Source organism: Astyanax mexicanus, chromosome 23, assembly GCF_023375975.1.
Source record: "Astyanax mexicanus isolate ESR-SI-001 chromosome 23, AstMex3_surface, whole genome shotgun sequence".
NCBI lineage: Eukaryota > Metazoa > Chordata > Actinopteri > Characiformes > Acestrorhamphidae > Astyanax > Astyanax mexicanus.
The window spans coordinates 15,257,430-15,273,036 of NC_064430.1; the positions used below are offsets into that span (position 1 = coordinate 15,257,430).

Below are 15,607 nucleotides of genomic sequence, written 5' to 3' on the forward strand. Positions count from 1 at the left end.
CATTCTAAAGAACTGGACCATCTCTGCACATATTTTTAAGATGAGGTGCACCTTCCCCCGAAATGCCCCACAGCATCTATTTGTTCCCCTTCCCAATGCATTTTATTTTAATATATTAGCACCATGACAGCAATCATATGTAAAGTTTGACGGCTCCATTAGCCAAATAGTGGTAACACTGCTCACTAACACTTTTCTCTTTAACAAGCCCAAGCCTATATTCTCATTTAATCTGGAAGCAGTTAAAGTACAAAACATCTAACTTTTTTTAAAGCTTTTAAGCATGAAAATCATACTCCTATTGCTCTGATCAGTCTGCTACCATGTTTTTTGCTTTACTGTACATTTCTAATGAAGTTGGGTAAATAAGAAAAGAAGGGCTACAATTTGAACTCCAATAAAATACAACCTTCTGATTCTGCGAGAAGCAAAGTAATGACACGTCACATATGAAAGTATTCTTTAATCAAACAGTCAGAGTTGGGTCCATTTTTTTGTATTTAAACACATTTTAGTAGTATCTATGGAAGCCCATTTCCGCCACCTGAAGAAAAAAAAACGTCCTCAACTAAGTCATAATTATGAGATAGAAAAGTCATAATTATGGGATAGTAAGTCATAATTATGAGATAGTAAGTCATAATTATGAGATAGTAAGTCATAATTATGAGATACTAAGTCATAATTATGAGATAGTAAGTCATAATTATGAGATAAAAAAGTCATAATTATGAGATAGTAAGTCATATTTATGAGATAAAAAGTCATAATTATGAGATACTAAGTCATAATTATGAGATAGAAAGTCATAATTATGATATACTGAGTCATAATTATGAGATGACTTTTTATCTCATAAATATGACTTACTATCTCATAATTATGACTTTTTTATCTCATAATTATGACTTACTATCTCATAATTATGACTTACTATCTCATAATTATGACTTAGTTGAGGACGTTTTTTTTTCTTCAGGTGGCGGAAATGGGCTTCCATAAGTATCAGATTAGTAGTCAAGAAAACACTCACATTACTTTATATTCAAGTCAACCATTTCACACGCTTTAAGATTCATCAGTTATAAATCAAAGCACATTTAGATCACCACAGATTCTCTTCAGCACCTTTTCAGCAATCAGATGAGTTATATAATGAGTTACTGAAGTGTGTAGCAGTGAAGGCAGTTAAGACAGTTACACTCCAAATCATATACATTACACATATAGTTCAACAGTTTTCTGCACACAAGGTAGATACACTGTCAGTGGAGAATTATTTCTTTGTGTTCAAAAAGAGCATTTTAAAAGCTGGGCTTAGCTCATCCGTGTGCATCCATAATGTAAATCATTCAAAATGTATAAAGACATTCGTCTCATCAGGCTAGGACATCATATAACATAACCTGAACAAAAACATTAAAACTCTCAAAGAACGTTTCTAAAATAATCTCATTAGTTTTAATCAAATTATGGTTTTAAGTGGTTTTAAAAGTCGCTCACCAATAAAAACCAAGTATTTTAATTTTTGCTGATTTGTAGTTTACTAGATAATTTGAACACAACAACTATCGCTTACACTCTGTCAATTTTTTGATGAAAGGACCAATAGGAATACTATTTTTACATTGACTTAAATTGAAAGTTAAGAAGATTTTATCTTTCCTGTAAAGTTGCTGTTTTGGAGATACTGTACATATTTTTATTGGACAGCGATGATACAGATAATTACATTAAAGTTACCTAATTTGTTTCTGGCCTCTTCCATCCTTCCTTCATTAAGGTCATGGTGGTGGAGCTTCAGCATAAAGTAACTGCAGCTTGTTTGATCCTGAATCTGCCTATTTTTGTGCTCTACAGATTTTGATTTGTCAATTGTTTTTAAATGGAGAGCCATAAGAACACTCTACACTGAAATCAAAGAAAACCCATAGCTAACAGTAAAGCTCTTGAGAATGACATTAATGACCATGACAAATGCTATTAGTGTGTCATTGCTGCAATATCATAAAATTACATTACAAATTGACCTCCTCTGAATGGTTTCCTTAACAGAGAAAACATACTTTTGTTTTACCACCCTGAATCCTGAAAAAACAAATATAACTTAAAATATGCCACATAAAATGGCTACCAAATAGTTCTCAATAGTTTCTGTATTAGCATAATAGCTAAATAATAAATGTAGTGTTTAAGGGGTTCATTTAAACCGCACTGATGTCAAACAATACACTAACAGACTTTGAAAGACTGTAAATCTTTCATGACTAAGGGTGCATCCCAGTTGCATTTTAATGCTGCGTTCTATTTGCACTTGGATATCGGAATTTCCTAGTTCCTAGTAGGATTCTTTAGGACAGCCTTTCTACCAGGAAAGTCAGGAGAACCTCACCAACCCTGATTTCAGAATCAAGATGGCTGCACTACAAATTAAAGGAGTAAATGTAGCAGCAGTATTATACAGTTTATCATTTATCACTCCTATATGTGTGTTTAATTCTGTGACTTTATCTGTGGACATGTCATATCGTTAAATGTGCAAAATGCTTATACACTGCCTGACCAAAAAAAAAAAATCACAAAATATAATATTTATTGGTCCGCCTTTAACTTTAATTGTGTCAAGTATTTGCTCTGGCATAGTTTCAATAGCTTCTGCAATGTTACAAGATTTATTTTAATCCAGTGTTGCATTAATTTTTCACCAAGATCCTACAGCATTGATGATGGTAGAGTCTGACCACTGCACAAAGCAGCGCTTCTCCAGCACATCCCAAAGATTCTCAATGAGGTTAAGGTCTGGACTTAACCTGAACAACTATTTTACAATTCCAGCCCCATGAATCCTGGCAGTCATTCTGGAGTATGCCCATGCTTTTTTTTGGCCAGGCAGTGTATAGAAATAAATAAATATAAAGTACGTAGTATAGATAAGTGTGTCAAAATACAATATTTGAGTACACTCAAATATCCACATACATACTGGTTGAACTTTTTGGACGCTATGATCACACAATACAAAAAGAACAAGGAGGAGCTATTCACGTCTGGAACAACAATAGAAAAAAGGCAGATAATGAAAGTACAAAACAGGTTAGTGTGTTAAATAATTTGTTTTACTATATACTATACTAGTATATTGTATATACCTTATATTATTAGTGTTTAAATTTAGTACACAAATGGGAGGCTGCCTGACAATCACAACAGGATTCATTCTAGAAGTATTTCCCATCATGCTCCTGGTGGAAATTTAGAAGAGGGGAAACTTTTGAACATTAAAGTATAAACAGAAGCAGCTTTCACGGCTGCCCTCCTGTGTGCTGTAGTTTTTTCATGTTAAAAAAACATGCAGTAAAATCTGGGCATGACCCTTTGCTGCTTTCTGCGTGGTAGTTTTTTTACACTAACTATGGGATATTTACAGTGTTCATGTCACAATGTTCATGAATCAAGATTAAAAAACCTGTGATAATATTACACAGAGAAAAAGTCATCCTGACATTTTTACACAAGCGATTGAGAAATTTGTCTTCAATGGTGAGATTTGATGTATAGGCTGGAAGAAGCTGAAACAATGTCACTGTTGCATCACTCTCACTACAAGTGCCAACAAGTACAAACCCTCACTGTTCACTCAAACTGAAAAACAATAAAAGCAAAAACTGTTTTTTAACTGCTTAAACCAAGCTTGCAAGCTTTTGATGTTGGTTTATCTGGCTGTGGACTATCAAACGTGCACACACACAACACTACACTGAATCTACCACCTAATGTCAAAGAGTACCAACTTACATTTCCTCACCAGAAAAAAAAAAGAATAAATGTATATGCCGGTAGTCTGTCACGGTTTAATCCAAAATTGGATTCTGTTGAGTTTTCTAACATGCCAAAAGTCAGATACCTGCACTAAATGCACAAAGGCTAAAGGAACCCTGTTTCACTGTGTCTGGAGATGTACAAAATCACAATTACTATAAATAAGAGGTGATACTGATGGAACTTATGGTCGCAAAAATAAATAGCCAGTGTGCTCATAGCAAGGCAGTGTGAATAATCAGAGTTTAAATGAGATCTGATAGTAGTTGGTATGGGGCATTCCATTTGCGAAGTTGGTGAAGGCATTAAACATTCCTCAACCTGCAGTGTCGGGGTTTTGTGCCGGGAATACTTCATAGAAGGCATTACCACCTACGTTGGACATTAGAGTGAGTGGTAATGTTCGTGTGCATTTGTGCATTCTTACAGAGTTACTTACTGTTTACATGGACAATAGCCATTTAATGCAAGAGGCCACACACACGTATCCTACAACGCGGTATTCTCAGTATACTTATATTTCTCTTTGCTTTAGTATCGTATCTCATGAAATTTGGCATGTCAGTGTATATGAAGACTGTTGCCATTGTTTTACACTAGTTTTGCATCAACTGCAATATATCATTTCAGGTATGTAGGTTCACTGGTCATGTATAGATAGATACGTTTCTTCAGAAACACTTTGTATACATCTGAAAGACTGAATTATGTGGAACTTTGAAAACAGCAAAAAACCTGTACAGATACATGGGTAGGGAAAGACCAATTTAAGCAGAATTTACTGGCAATGCTTTCTGAAATACTGATGCATTTAGCTAGTATTGACCTTTACCGGTAATTAAAAATGTTTTAAAAGTGATGCTTGTTTTCTAACCTGCTTTGTATTTCGTCTTACGTAAAAAGCCTAACAGAACATTTTAGGTACTTTAAAGTTCTGCTGTATTCTGTGCTGTGTGTCTTATGCAAAATTCTCTGCAAATCTATTTCCTCTATAGATTACATTTTTAGATTAAAAACCACAAGTGCAAACAGAAGATCCTTTTCAGTTGCATCGTATCTTAACATTGTTGGATGTGGTGAGATGTTTTAAGAAAACATGAAATCTTTTTACACTTAAACCTCTGTAGCTCTATCATAATGATATAGAGACTTCTCTCTCTATAAAGGACAAAACAACACTTAAGTGTGCTAATACATTTGTTGTTGACATCATGGGACAGCCAGAGAACGGCTGTAGATTTCAGCTGATCGAACTGGAATAAAACAGCACCTTTGAAAAAACATTCAACACAAGTTGAAATATAGTAAACGGGGGCAGAACTTGATTGTCCGTTTTCCTTCAGCACTGTGCATGCTTTCTTGTTGTTTGTTTGTGTGTGTGTGTATGTGTGCGTGTGCGCATGACTGCATGTCTGTGTGAGCATAGTGTTAATTAGAGGTCAGAAATTCACAGGGGAAGGAGGATACATCATCATCAGGTAGAAGTCTCACACAATAGCTTTAGCCTCTGGCAGGAACGCTTCCCAACACTTCACCACCTAAAAAGAAAAGAAAAGGAAAGAAAGGAAAGAAAGAAAAAAGAAAGAAAACAGAAAAAGTGAGTCAAAAGTGAGTCAAAACGTACTAACACACGCATGGAAACACACACCTAGCAATAGCTGCACTCACCCGATGTTGTGAGCGAAGTAGAGACTCCAGGTATTTCACTATATGGTGTTTAAAATCTCTGCACTTCTCTTTCTGAAAAAGGGCACAAAGAAGTTGGAATAATCAAATAAAAAAAGAACATCAAACATCAAAACATTGGTGAAATACATTCATTTGCAGCCGTTTGAAGATATTTGCAAATCTAACCAGCAGTTAGGTAGGAATATACATTACCGTTATATCCATATAGCTACATATAGCAGCTCAGTTACATGATAAACTACAGGCCCTTGTCCCATTTGTTTTTAAGGCTGTGGCGAATATAACAAACTTACCTCAAACCTGTGCACTTCCTTCCGTAAGGTGGAGCTGATTCGCTCAAAATCTCTTTCACACTGTCCCACTTTAGCCTCCCACTGTACAGAGAGAGAAACAAAAAATGATTAGTGCAAGACACAAAGAAATAAGAGACTAAACAGAAGTAAACAGCAGAAAAGTTTGATTATTTTGATTATTACTTAAGATAGAGAAAGTAACTCACTACATGAGCGTTGTTTTTACTGAATACTTTATTACTTTTTCTCAAGTAACAATTTAAATGACAAGGTTTCTTCTACTAGTAGTAACAGTACTAGGGCTGGGGCGACGCGTCGACATAATCGACGTCATCGATTACAAAAATACATCGATTTGCATAACGTGCGTCGGCGCGTCGTAAACATGGCGGCGCCTGTGGAGAGCATTAGAGGTTAGATCGGGCCCAAAAATTCCAACTGGCTGTTTTCGGGCTGTTTTAATGAGCGAAATATGATCAGAATTATGTTAATTAACACGGTAACATAGAAGCATAGAACTATTATTTAATTAAAATGATTTTTAAGAACAGCTAAACACAGTTCTGCAAGTCAAACGCGGAGGAGTTCACGTGCGAGAGACACAGAGAGAGAGAGAGAGAGAGAGAGAGAGAGAGAGACAGAGAGAGAGAGAGAGAGAGAGAGAGAGAGAGAGAGAGAGAGAGAGATTTGCGTGTTCTGGTGAGAACTACTCACAGGTGAAGGTTCTCTTTGATCTCCTCGTGCTCATATTCTAGTCCCATTCATAATTCTGCAGCTCCCTCAGTGTTTTCTGCCGTATTTTGCGGCTAGCGCGAGCGCTTACAACTGACACCGCGGACCGCGAGGTGCCGCCGCGTTTGTGCCGAATCCGACTCTCTGCTGAATCTGACTCCCGCTTCGCGGACAGAATCGGCACAACACCCCCGCTGTAGAACTGCGGTAGTGAAAACAGCGCTTATAAATAAATTAGTTTAGTTTCACTTTCAGTTTTCGTTTTTTTTTTTTTTAAATAAAAATATAATTAAAAAACAGACGCCTACATCTCGGACTATTTTCTGGAGCCCGGGTCGGATTTACGGGCGGGCCTCGGGTCATGTCGGGTTCGGGCAGAGAATCTAAGCTCTAGAGAGCTTGGACTCCGGAGAGCAATCTCCAGCTACAAAAAAACGCCAGCGGGCATCTAAAGTTTGGGAGCATTTCACGCAAAAGGGCAACAATGTGGTCCTCTGCCATATGTGCAAAAGGAGCACTTGAAGCGCAAACATCCAGGAGCACTATGTCAACAGGGTCACACAGTAAGTTACTGTTTACATCAGGGTCTCCGCGGGTGTCCTTAAAAAGACTTAAGGCTGTCTACCAAAGGTTTTAAACCTGCCACAGGCAGAAATTATACATTTTTGGTTTATATTTGTGCATGGCATTTCGCAGTTTCCAGAAACAGTAGCATTATTCATAGGTTCAGGTGTTTAGCTAAGCTAGCTGCCTTAAGTTATTTTAGCTAGCGCCGTCGGTGCTGCGGTGTCACACCGTTTTCTGTCACCGTCGGAATTTTGTGACCAGTGCTCACGGTTATGAGCGTTCATTGGCAAAACGGAAGCTTTCTATACCTACACCTTACCCTCAGCCCTAAACTGAACCGTTTTGGCCAGTCGGGGTAAACATTAGAAACGAACACGTTTCGAATGGCCAGTGCACCGGTCTGCTGAGAACTACTTGCCAGTGGTCACAAAATCTAGCGGTCACAGAAAACAGTGCAACACACGGTTGTGGTGTATGGGAGCTTATCCATTTTTAGCGTTATAGATCTAAACAACGTGCTGTACATGTAAGTGATTATAAGTGTGGGGTTTGGTTTAGTAGGCTTGTGTTGTTGTTGTTGTTGTTATTATATATAAATATAGTAATTTATCGTTTGCTTTAAAACGTAAAATAATTATTTAAATATGTTTCTCAATGAATAGATTAGTCGACTAATCGAAAAAAATAATCGTTAGAATAATCGTTTAAAAAATAATCGTTAGGGACAGCCCTAAACAGTACTTTTACCCAAGTTCTGTTTTTGGATACTCTATCCCCCTTGGCAAAATGCACTGCAATGTTCTTGTTACTAAGCAACAAACAGTTGAACATAGAGTGGAGAATTTTACCTGAATATCAGTGTTTTGAACACAACACAACACCTCCATCCAAAGATAATGACCAGTGCATATAAAGGTTCTAGATTTACAGCTACTATCGTTTCATGTATTAGGCGTTTAGATTATCTTTAGGGTAGCTCTTATGCTCTTAATAATGTTTAAAAAGTCTGTTGGATTAGCATAGTTAGCTAGCTATGAACTTTATGAACTGAATAAGATGAATACAATTTACAATTAGATAATGGAATTACACAATAAACCATTTGACACAAAATGACAGGACATTTCAACACAAAGACAGAATAAATTCTTGAATATAACCTAAAGTGATATAGAACAACACTAAATGAGGTCACAGCCTATATGTTGCTAGTGTGCTTGTGCTGACCTCAGTCAAGTCTTCTTTAGCTTGTTGTAGTTTGTCAGGTTTGTTGGCCCAGAGCAGTTTTGCTTCAGCTTCTCTTTTCTTTTGCAGAGTTGCCTGCGCCTCCTGCCAACGCTGCCACGCTTTCATGCGCTGCTCAAAACAGCCCTAACAACAACAGAAAGTATATTTTAAAAGAGTGCCATAAAACAAACCTTGAATTTCATTTACAGTTCACACATGTACTTGTCACTGCATCAACTGTCGAATCGTCAGACATCTGACACAGAGGAAAGTTCAGAATAGCGATGAAAATGCCCAATCTTTGGCCTAAAATGGTCAAATTCCCATTACTAGGCTTGAGGAAATTTCCAGGGCTGACAAATAAAACAAATATTACTTAAAAAAATACTCTGCAGTGTTTGGCAGACTCATGCTAGATTCAATTAACAAGCTAGCTACCGATTACTTTTTGCTTTAAAATTTAGAATGGCGTCAATGCTAAAAAAAATATATATACACTATACAGACTAAAATATTGGGACACATGCTCTTTCATTGTTTCTTCCAAAATCAGGACATTAAATTACAGCTCATTCTGCTTTTCTTTAGTAACTGTCTGTACTGTCCAGAAAATGCAGGCTTCCTACTAGAGCTACTAGAGCTATGAGAGCATCACCATTGGGATTTGTTTGCATTTAGTGACAGTATTAATAAGGTCAGTATGCTGGATAATCATAACCCCAACTCATCAACAATACACCCCAGCTCATCCCAAATGTAATGAATGAGGCATCATCCTTTCAGAGGACAGTTCCCCTGCTTCACAGCTCAATGCTGGTGGATTCTTTACCACTAAGTACAAAACTGGCATTAGACATGTTGTCTGTAGGTTCATGGTTATGCTTATATGTTTTAGAAAATCCAACTGTACTGGCAGCAAGTACTTCTTTACAGGTACTAGACAAGCTGTTTGTTTGTGTGCATTTGCACATTTTTATCTATCTAATAGGTGCAAATTTAAATACCTGAAAGCATTTATTAAAACAGGAGTAGATAAATAGGTGTCTAAAATGTATGTTGTACTATTTCTTACCCTTACAGCCCCCAGGAGTCGTACATAGTCAGCAAGCAGCTCCGTTAGAATGAAGAAGTCACTGAAGGCCTGCTCCTGGTGCAGCTGCTCCAGCTTATCCTCCACCTCAGCTAGCTGGGACAGAGCACGTGACAGGGCAGAGTTCTCCTCTGAACTGCCCAACATGGCCACACTTTTAGCAAACATGGCAGTGTTGATACACATCTCTGCAGAGATTTGTTTGACATTTACAACCAACATTTAATCAGTTCTGTTATTATGGTAACACCAATACAGTGTTTGTTAAAATGAACTTGTAGATTTATATTTTGTCACCTTTTCTGTGATTTACCAACGAGTCAACTGAAGCATGGAGCCTCCTCAACAACTGCTCCTCATTTTCCACCTCCTGTAGCTTGCTCTCAAACCACTGCAACACATACACACACACCTTTTCTGGAAAATGTATGATTTACACCCAAATATCTGAAATTACTTGTTTCTTTGGTACCTTTAGGCTTGTCACAATAATTACAGTAGCAATTTATCAAACAATAGAATGTACACAACCTTAATCATTTTAGCTGACTACATTGATATTGTCCATTGTGACTAATTTGACAGTCCATTTAGTTTTCTTGTTTCCATACAAATGAACTTTACTTATGTTTTAATCAGTTTTATGTAATGACTAATGCATCAAAAATGCCACATAAATATACACACAGAGGACTATGGAAGGTGAAGAAAGAAAATGTCTCCAAAACTATTTTTACTACTTAAAAGTGCATTATCCTTTAAATGGTACAACTGAACTATATAATTGACATTTATATACATTTTCTTAACCACACTGAGACACTTTATCTTGTACTGCTCTTAATTTACTCATTTAATCATGCTGCTATAGCAAACTTGCACTCTGGACTTTATGTTGCTGCTACCTGCCTACTCTCCCTATTTATTTGTTTGTGTATTTATCTTATTTATTTTGTTCTATTTTCTTTTTAATATGTTCTTTATTTTGTTATCTATTTTATCTATATTATCTATTTTAACAACAGGTCTTGGGTGTAAACTGGATCGTGAGATCACAATTTCGTTCCACCCCATGTGATGCGAATGACAATAAAATCTCTTTGAATCTTTTGAATCCTTATAATGACAATACTGTTTATCGTAATTATTTCTGGGACAAATTATTGTCCAAAAAAAGTAGTAGTTATCGTGACAGACCTCAGTATCCTGTTTAAATTCTTACATTATCAGACTCGTTCATCTTTATGGTCATCTTATTCACGGCATCCGATGCTTTGTTTATCATCTTGAGGAAACCAGATCCACTCAGAGCCTGGGTGTTCACTGCCCTAGGTAACTGAGGAACACGTATATGCATATTCATTGAGACAAACAATGGCAGGCAATTACTTATGTTGAGATGAATCTGAAGTGAAACTGAACCTACCTCCTCTCTTTCCAAAAACTCTTGAACATCAGAGTCCTGCAGAAGTGCTGGGTGAGCCACCACTCTCTGGAGGTACCTGTGGTTTACAGCAAAGGTGTCAGAAATATTCACATTCATTACTTAGGTAGAAGTATAGATACTCGGGTTTAAAATACTTCTGTAGAAGTTGAAGTATTAACTCAAGCTTTTTACTCAAATAAAAGTGTAAAAGTACTGATTTCAAAACTACATAAAGTGTAAAAGTAAAAGAAATGTAGGGGGAAAATGCCATTACAAACAAAAATCTGGGATGCACTAGGCTCCCTGTTTCAGCCGCATATATGCCCTTAAAAAAAATGAATGCATTTTCGAATAATGCATACATATTAAAGAAGCTTACTTGGGACATGTCACTCAAGTTCTCTTGAGTCTCTACACAGATCATCTTTATACTAAGCTACATATGCCTGCTATGTCCTTGCTGGAGTGTATAGCTGTGACATGTGCAGGTGCAATGGATCGTGTATAAACCAATAGTGTCGAAATGATTTATACTTCTTTATACTTCTCATCCAACCAGAATCAGACTCACTCTATCCAGATGATGTGATTTATCTGGATAGGATTTTTTTTTTTTATGGAAAACAAAAAAAAAACAAGATGAAATAAAATAGGAGTACAATGTCCAGATATTTGTGTGAAAATATAAGAAGTAGAAGTAAAAATAATTACTCCAGTAAAGGATAATTAACCTACGTTTCTACTTAAGTTGACATCTCTGGTTACAACATTCATTGGTAGTATGGGTTCAGAAATGGCAAACAAATAAAGTCACCTCTCCAGTGCTGCTCTTCTCTTCTCCACAAACTCAGCTGAGGAAGGATCTTCCTTCCCTACCTTGACTTTAGTCATACCTAGCACACAAAATAAACACACATTTACCCACAATCCATCACTGAAATATTCCCTGAGTGTTATATACAGATATATAAGGCAACAATTTTTAGCATAATCCCACGATTACCTTAACAGATTTAAAAATCCAAAACGCCATATTGAAAAAGTTGTTTATGGCTCTCACCATTTCATTTCTATACTTTTCAGTTCCAGCCCATTTCTGATTAATACTCAGCCTGGGTGAGTTTGCCTAAAGCTTTGGAACACTTAAAAATACTTTGTTGATTTGTTCTTAAGCATGTCAATTAAATGTATCAAACACACCCATAACTTAAGTACTATGTTTTTTTTATGAAATAAATTAATAAGTAAGCCAGCCTATTAAGTATTCTTTTTTGCCATAGTTGTCTCTGGAGTTGTGCCCAGATGTGGTTAACAATGTTGATGTTTGGGCATTACAAGCATATCTGTATCATCATTACATTTGATGGATGTCAAAACATCTGCACAAATAATATAATCATTTAAAGATAGGCATCATATTCGACTGAGGTGAATGATGTTTCAGGTTAGACTGGTCATCCTCCAGTTGACAAGAAGGGTAAAAAATCTCCTACAATTCCCTTAAACAATTCCATTGCTACTCAAATACTGTGAAAGCTAAAAGTCTGCAGTAATAAAAAAAGGGTCTGTGCAGAAGATACCAGTGTATAACAGTCAGATTTAAATGCGACTTCTTACCAACAACGCTTTTCTGAGGAGGAGGTGGTATGATGCAGCCCATCAGATGGTGCTTCACTGATAGCTTCTCATAAAGACCCAAGAAATCACTGAACCGCCGACGTACAGAAAACGTTTTAATGTGGAACGCAGGCAGTGTAGTCTGTTAGCAAGAGAGAATTTCTGTAAGTGTCTCATCATAGAATTATTTCTATAGCTATTTTTTTTTTTAATTAACAAACCTGTGTGGACACTTTATAAGTCATGTAAGCATTCATGCCATCTCCTGGAAAAATAACAATAGAAACCAGTAAAAAAGTATGTACAGAAATACGCAACACATACTACTGAGACATAAAAAATAGAGTTTCTTACATACCCATCTTTTCAGGGTTGGTAACAGCAATGTTGAGCTCAAATGTGTCCCCACTTTCCTCTTCCTCTAACTGCAAAGAAACCATAATTAAATTCTGTCTATACACAGAATAGATCTTGCGATATTTATATTTAATGTGTAGCTGTCTTACCTCTTCAAGTGGTTTGTTTAAACTGTTGTGCATGTGTAAACTATTCTGGGTGCTCATAGTGGTGGAAAGTGGTCCTGTTGGCCCAATGATTTCTTTTCTCCCTCTGCTATTTGGAGTGGTCAGGGTCAGTTCTACTGTGGCTTCTGAGATGACATTTAAAAAGCATTGTCAGTATTTCAAATAACTGAATAAAATTTACAACTGTTACAAAAAGATTATCATATCACATCATATAACAGATCTGAACAGAAGATCTCCATTTTTGACACTATGTGAAACTGGCAGTTGCTCTTTTATTTCTTCTGTTTTAACATCAAGGATGCACCAAATATCTAAGGATTTAAAATATTTGAAGGACATTGCAAAAAACTCCTATGTTAAAAGATAGAACCATTTACACCAAATAAGGACTTTGTTCGAGTCCTGATTTAAGTCATATTACAGTGTTAAGATTTGTTTAAAGCAGTGGCAAAAGACCCACAAATGTGTGCTAAATGTGTGACAAGAATAGATCCTCTACATTTCACACTTTTAGCTATAGCTATCACTTCTACAGTTTGTGAATTTAGTGTATCTACATCTAAGCTACAATAGCTACTATCCCTCTTTTTTAGTATCTTTCTGTGTAAATATTCTACACTTCCATGTTATTTGACATATTTGCTCAGCTTCAATTAATCACAGCATTTTACTGCTAGTTGTACTGTGTATGTATGTGACACACTTTCAACTTGACCTTGAATAGCACTGCTGAGCTAAATGTATAACTATAATTGCTTTGCTGAGGAAAACGTATGACTATAGATGTACTGCTAAGATGCGACAAACTTTAAACTTGAACTAAAATAGCATTGCAGAAGTAAATGTATGACTATAATCCAATTGCTGACATAAAATTGCACTGCTGAGGTAACTTAATACTAAAAAGAATCACTGCTGAGGTAGCTAGGGTTAGGCAACCTAAATCTGTAATTAGAATAGCACTACTGATGTAAATTTTGGACTATAATTGCAGTGATAGGGTAACCTAGCTTGCGTTAATTTTGTTGTGCTTAGACGGTAACCTTGCATGTCTGTTGGGAAATTAAAAATGGTTAGAGTTTAGTCTTTAATAGTCTAAAATTACATGAAATAGCTTTCAGGAGTCTTTGCTATAATAGCTTAGTTAACTTAACGTACCTGCGAACAAATCCAGCTCCTCATCGGACTGGACGCCGTTGGTTTTAGCAGGTGGATGATTCTTCTCCACTGTGAAAGAGCCTTCTTCACTAAAGATGTCTGTGGTGGGGTCGGTTTCTGGGGGAGTTGCTGCAAACAGCTTATTCTGTAAAAAACGTATTAATAGCTAGTTAAGCTAACAAACGAGAACTGTGAGATGACGCTAAGAATAAGAAGAACGATAGTTAGTTAGCAAGCTAGGTTAGCTAGCTAGCAAAACATAGTTATGTTAGCTTGCTATCTCGCTTAAAACGTATAGAAAATTAACCAGCTAGCTAAGCTAAGCTAGGTTAGTTAGCCTAGCCATTCGCGTCATTAGCTAAAAAGGTTAAATGACTGTGGACTTGAGTATCTCGTTGCTTGGTAGGCTAGCTAGTAAACTCGCGAAGTCCAGGTCCACGCAGTACAAATCCATTCCAGGATTTTGTTCCAACTGCCAGGGCGGCTGGGCTGCGACTGAGCCGCCCTAGCAGTTGGAACACAATCCTGGAATGGATTTGTACTCCTAGTCAATCTACAAGCCAATTCTCGCCTTCTGCCTTTAAATTTAGCTAACTATTTAAATGACTAATCTTTATAACCAACCAGCAGCTTGTCTATAAGTCAGACAAGCTAACAAACAAGCGAAAATAATAGAATCCATAATTTATTCTTACGCCCGATCCGGTGAATATATCTTCCCCATCGTCGCTGTCCAGCTCCCTGGTGTCGTATTCTGGCTCCTGATCCTCACTGTCTAAAAACGGAGGGGGATTTCGCACCGAACTAAAAGACATTTCCCTCGATTTCTGTTCCTATGTGTATTAAAATATAGCGTCAATTAGATAAATCAGTAGCTAGTAATGTATCCTTTCTCCAATAAGCCTGTCTGTCTTTAAAAACATGCAACAGAAACAGATGCTGCACACAGCGGTAAGATAGGATAGCTCACATCATCCAGCTCCTCAAAACATCCAGAGCATCCCTGCTACACTGTGGGCTCTCCACCTGCTGGTCTGGACCTCGAACAGCATCCCCATATCTAGAGGGATTGTGATGTGCTTAAGTCATTATACAGCTCTGGATAAAAATAAGATACCACTTATAACAAATAATGAATTTCTTTGATTTTACCAAATTAAAAACCTCTGTAATATAATCAAGAGGAAGATGGATGATCACAAGCCATCAAACCAAGCTGAACTTCTTGAATTTTGGCACCAGGAGTGGTATAAAGTTATCCAAAAGCAGTGTGTAAGACTGATGGAGGAGAAAATGCCAAGATGCATTAAAACTGTGAATAAAAATCAGAGTTATTCATCCAAATATTGATTCCTGAACTCTTTATGAATATGAACTTGTTTTCTTTGCATTATTTTAAGTCTGAAAGCTCTGCATCTTTTTTGTTATTTCAGGCATTTCTAATTTTCTGCAAATAAATGCT

General features: G+C 36.7%; 1 protein-coding gene across 1 annotated transcript; it reads right to left on the reverse strand.

The window, feature by feature from the left end:
- Positions 1-3,833: 3,833 nt before the first annotated feature.
- snx1b (sorting nexin 1b) lies at positions 3,834-15,160 on the reverse strand. Its single transcript, XM_007244926.4, has 15 exons — positions 14,841-15,160; positions 14,146-14,290; positions 12,967-13,109; positions 12,819-12,885; positions 12,682-12,725; positions 12,461-12,602; positions 11,658-11,736; positions 10,844-10,919; positions 10,640-10,753; positions 9,715-9,808; positions 9,400-9,605; positions 8,328-8,471; positions 5,802-5,882; positions 5,488-5,559; positions 3,834-5,357 (listed from the first exon to the last, which is right to left on the reverse strand). The coding sequence occupies exons 1-15, from the start codon at positions 14,958-14,960 to the stop codon at positions 5,307-5,309; spliced, it is 1,578 nt and encodes a 525-aa protein (XP_007244988.1). The 5' UTR covers positions 14,961-15,160; the 3' UTR covers positions 3,834-5,306.
- Between the last annotated feature and the right edge of the window lie 447 nt (positions 15,161-15,607).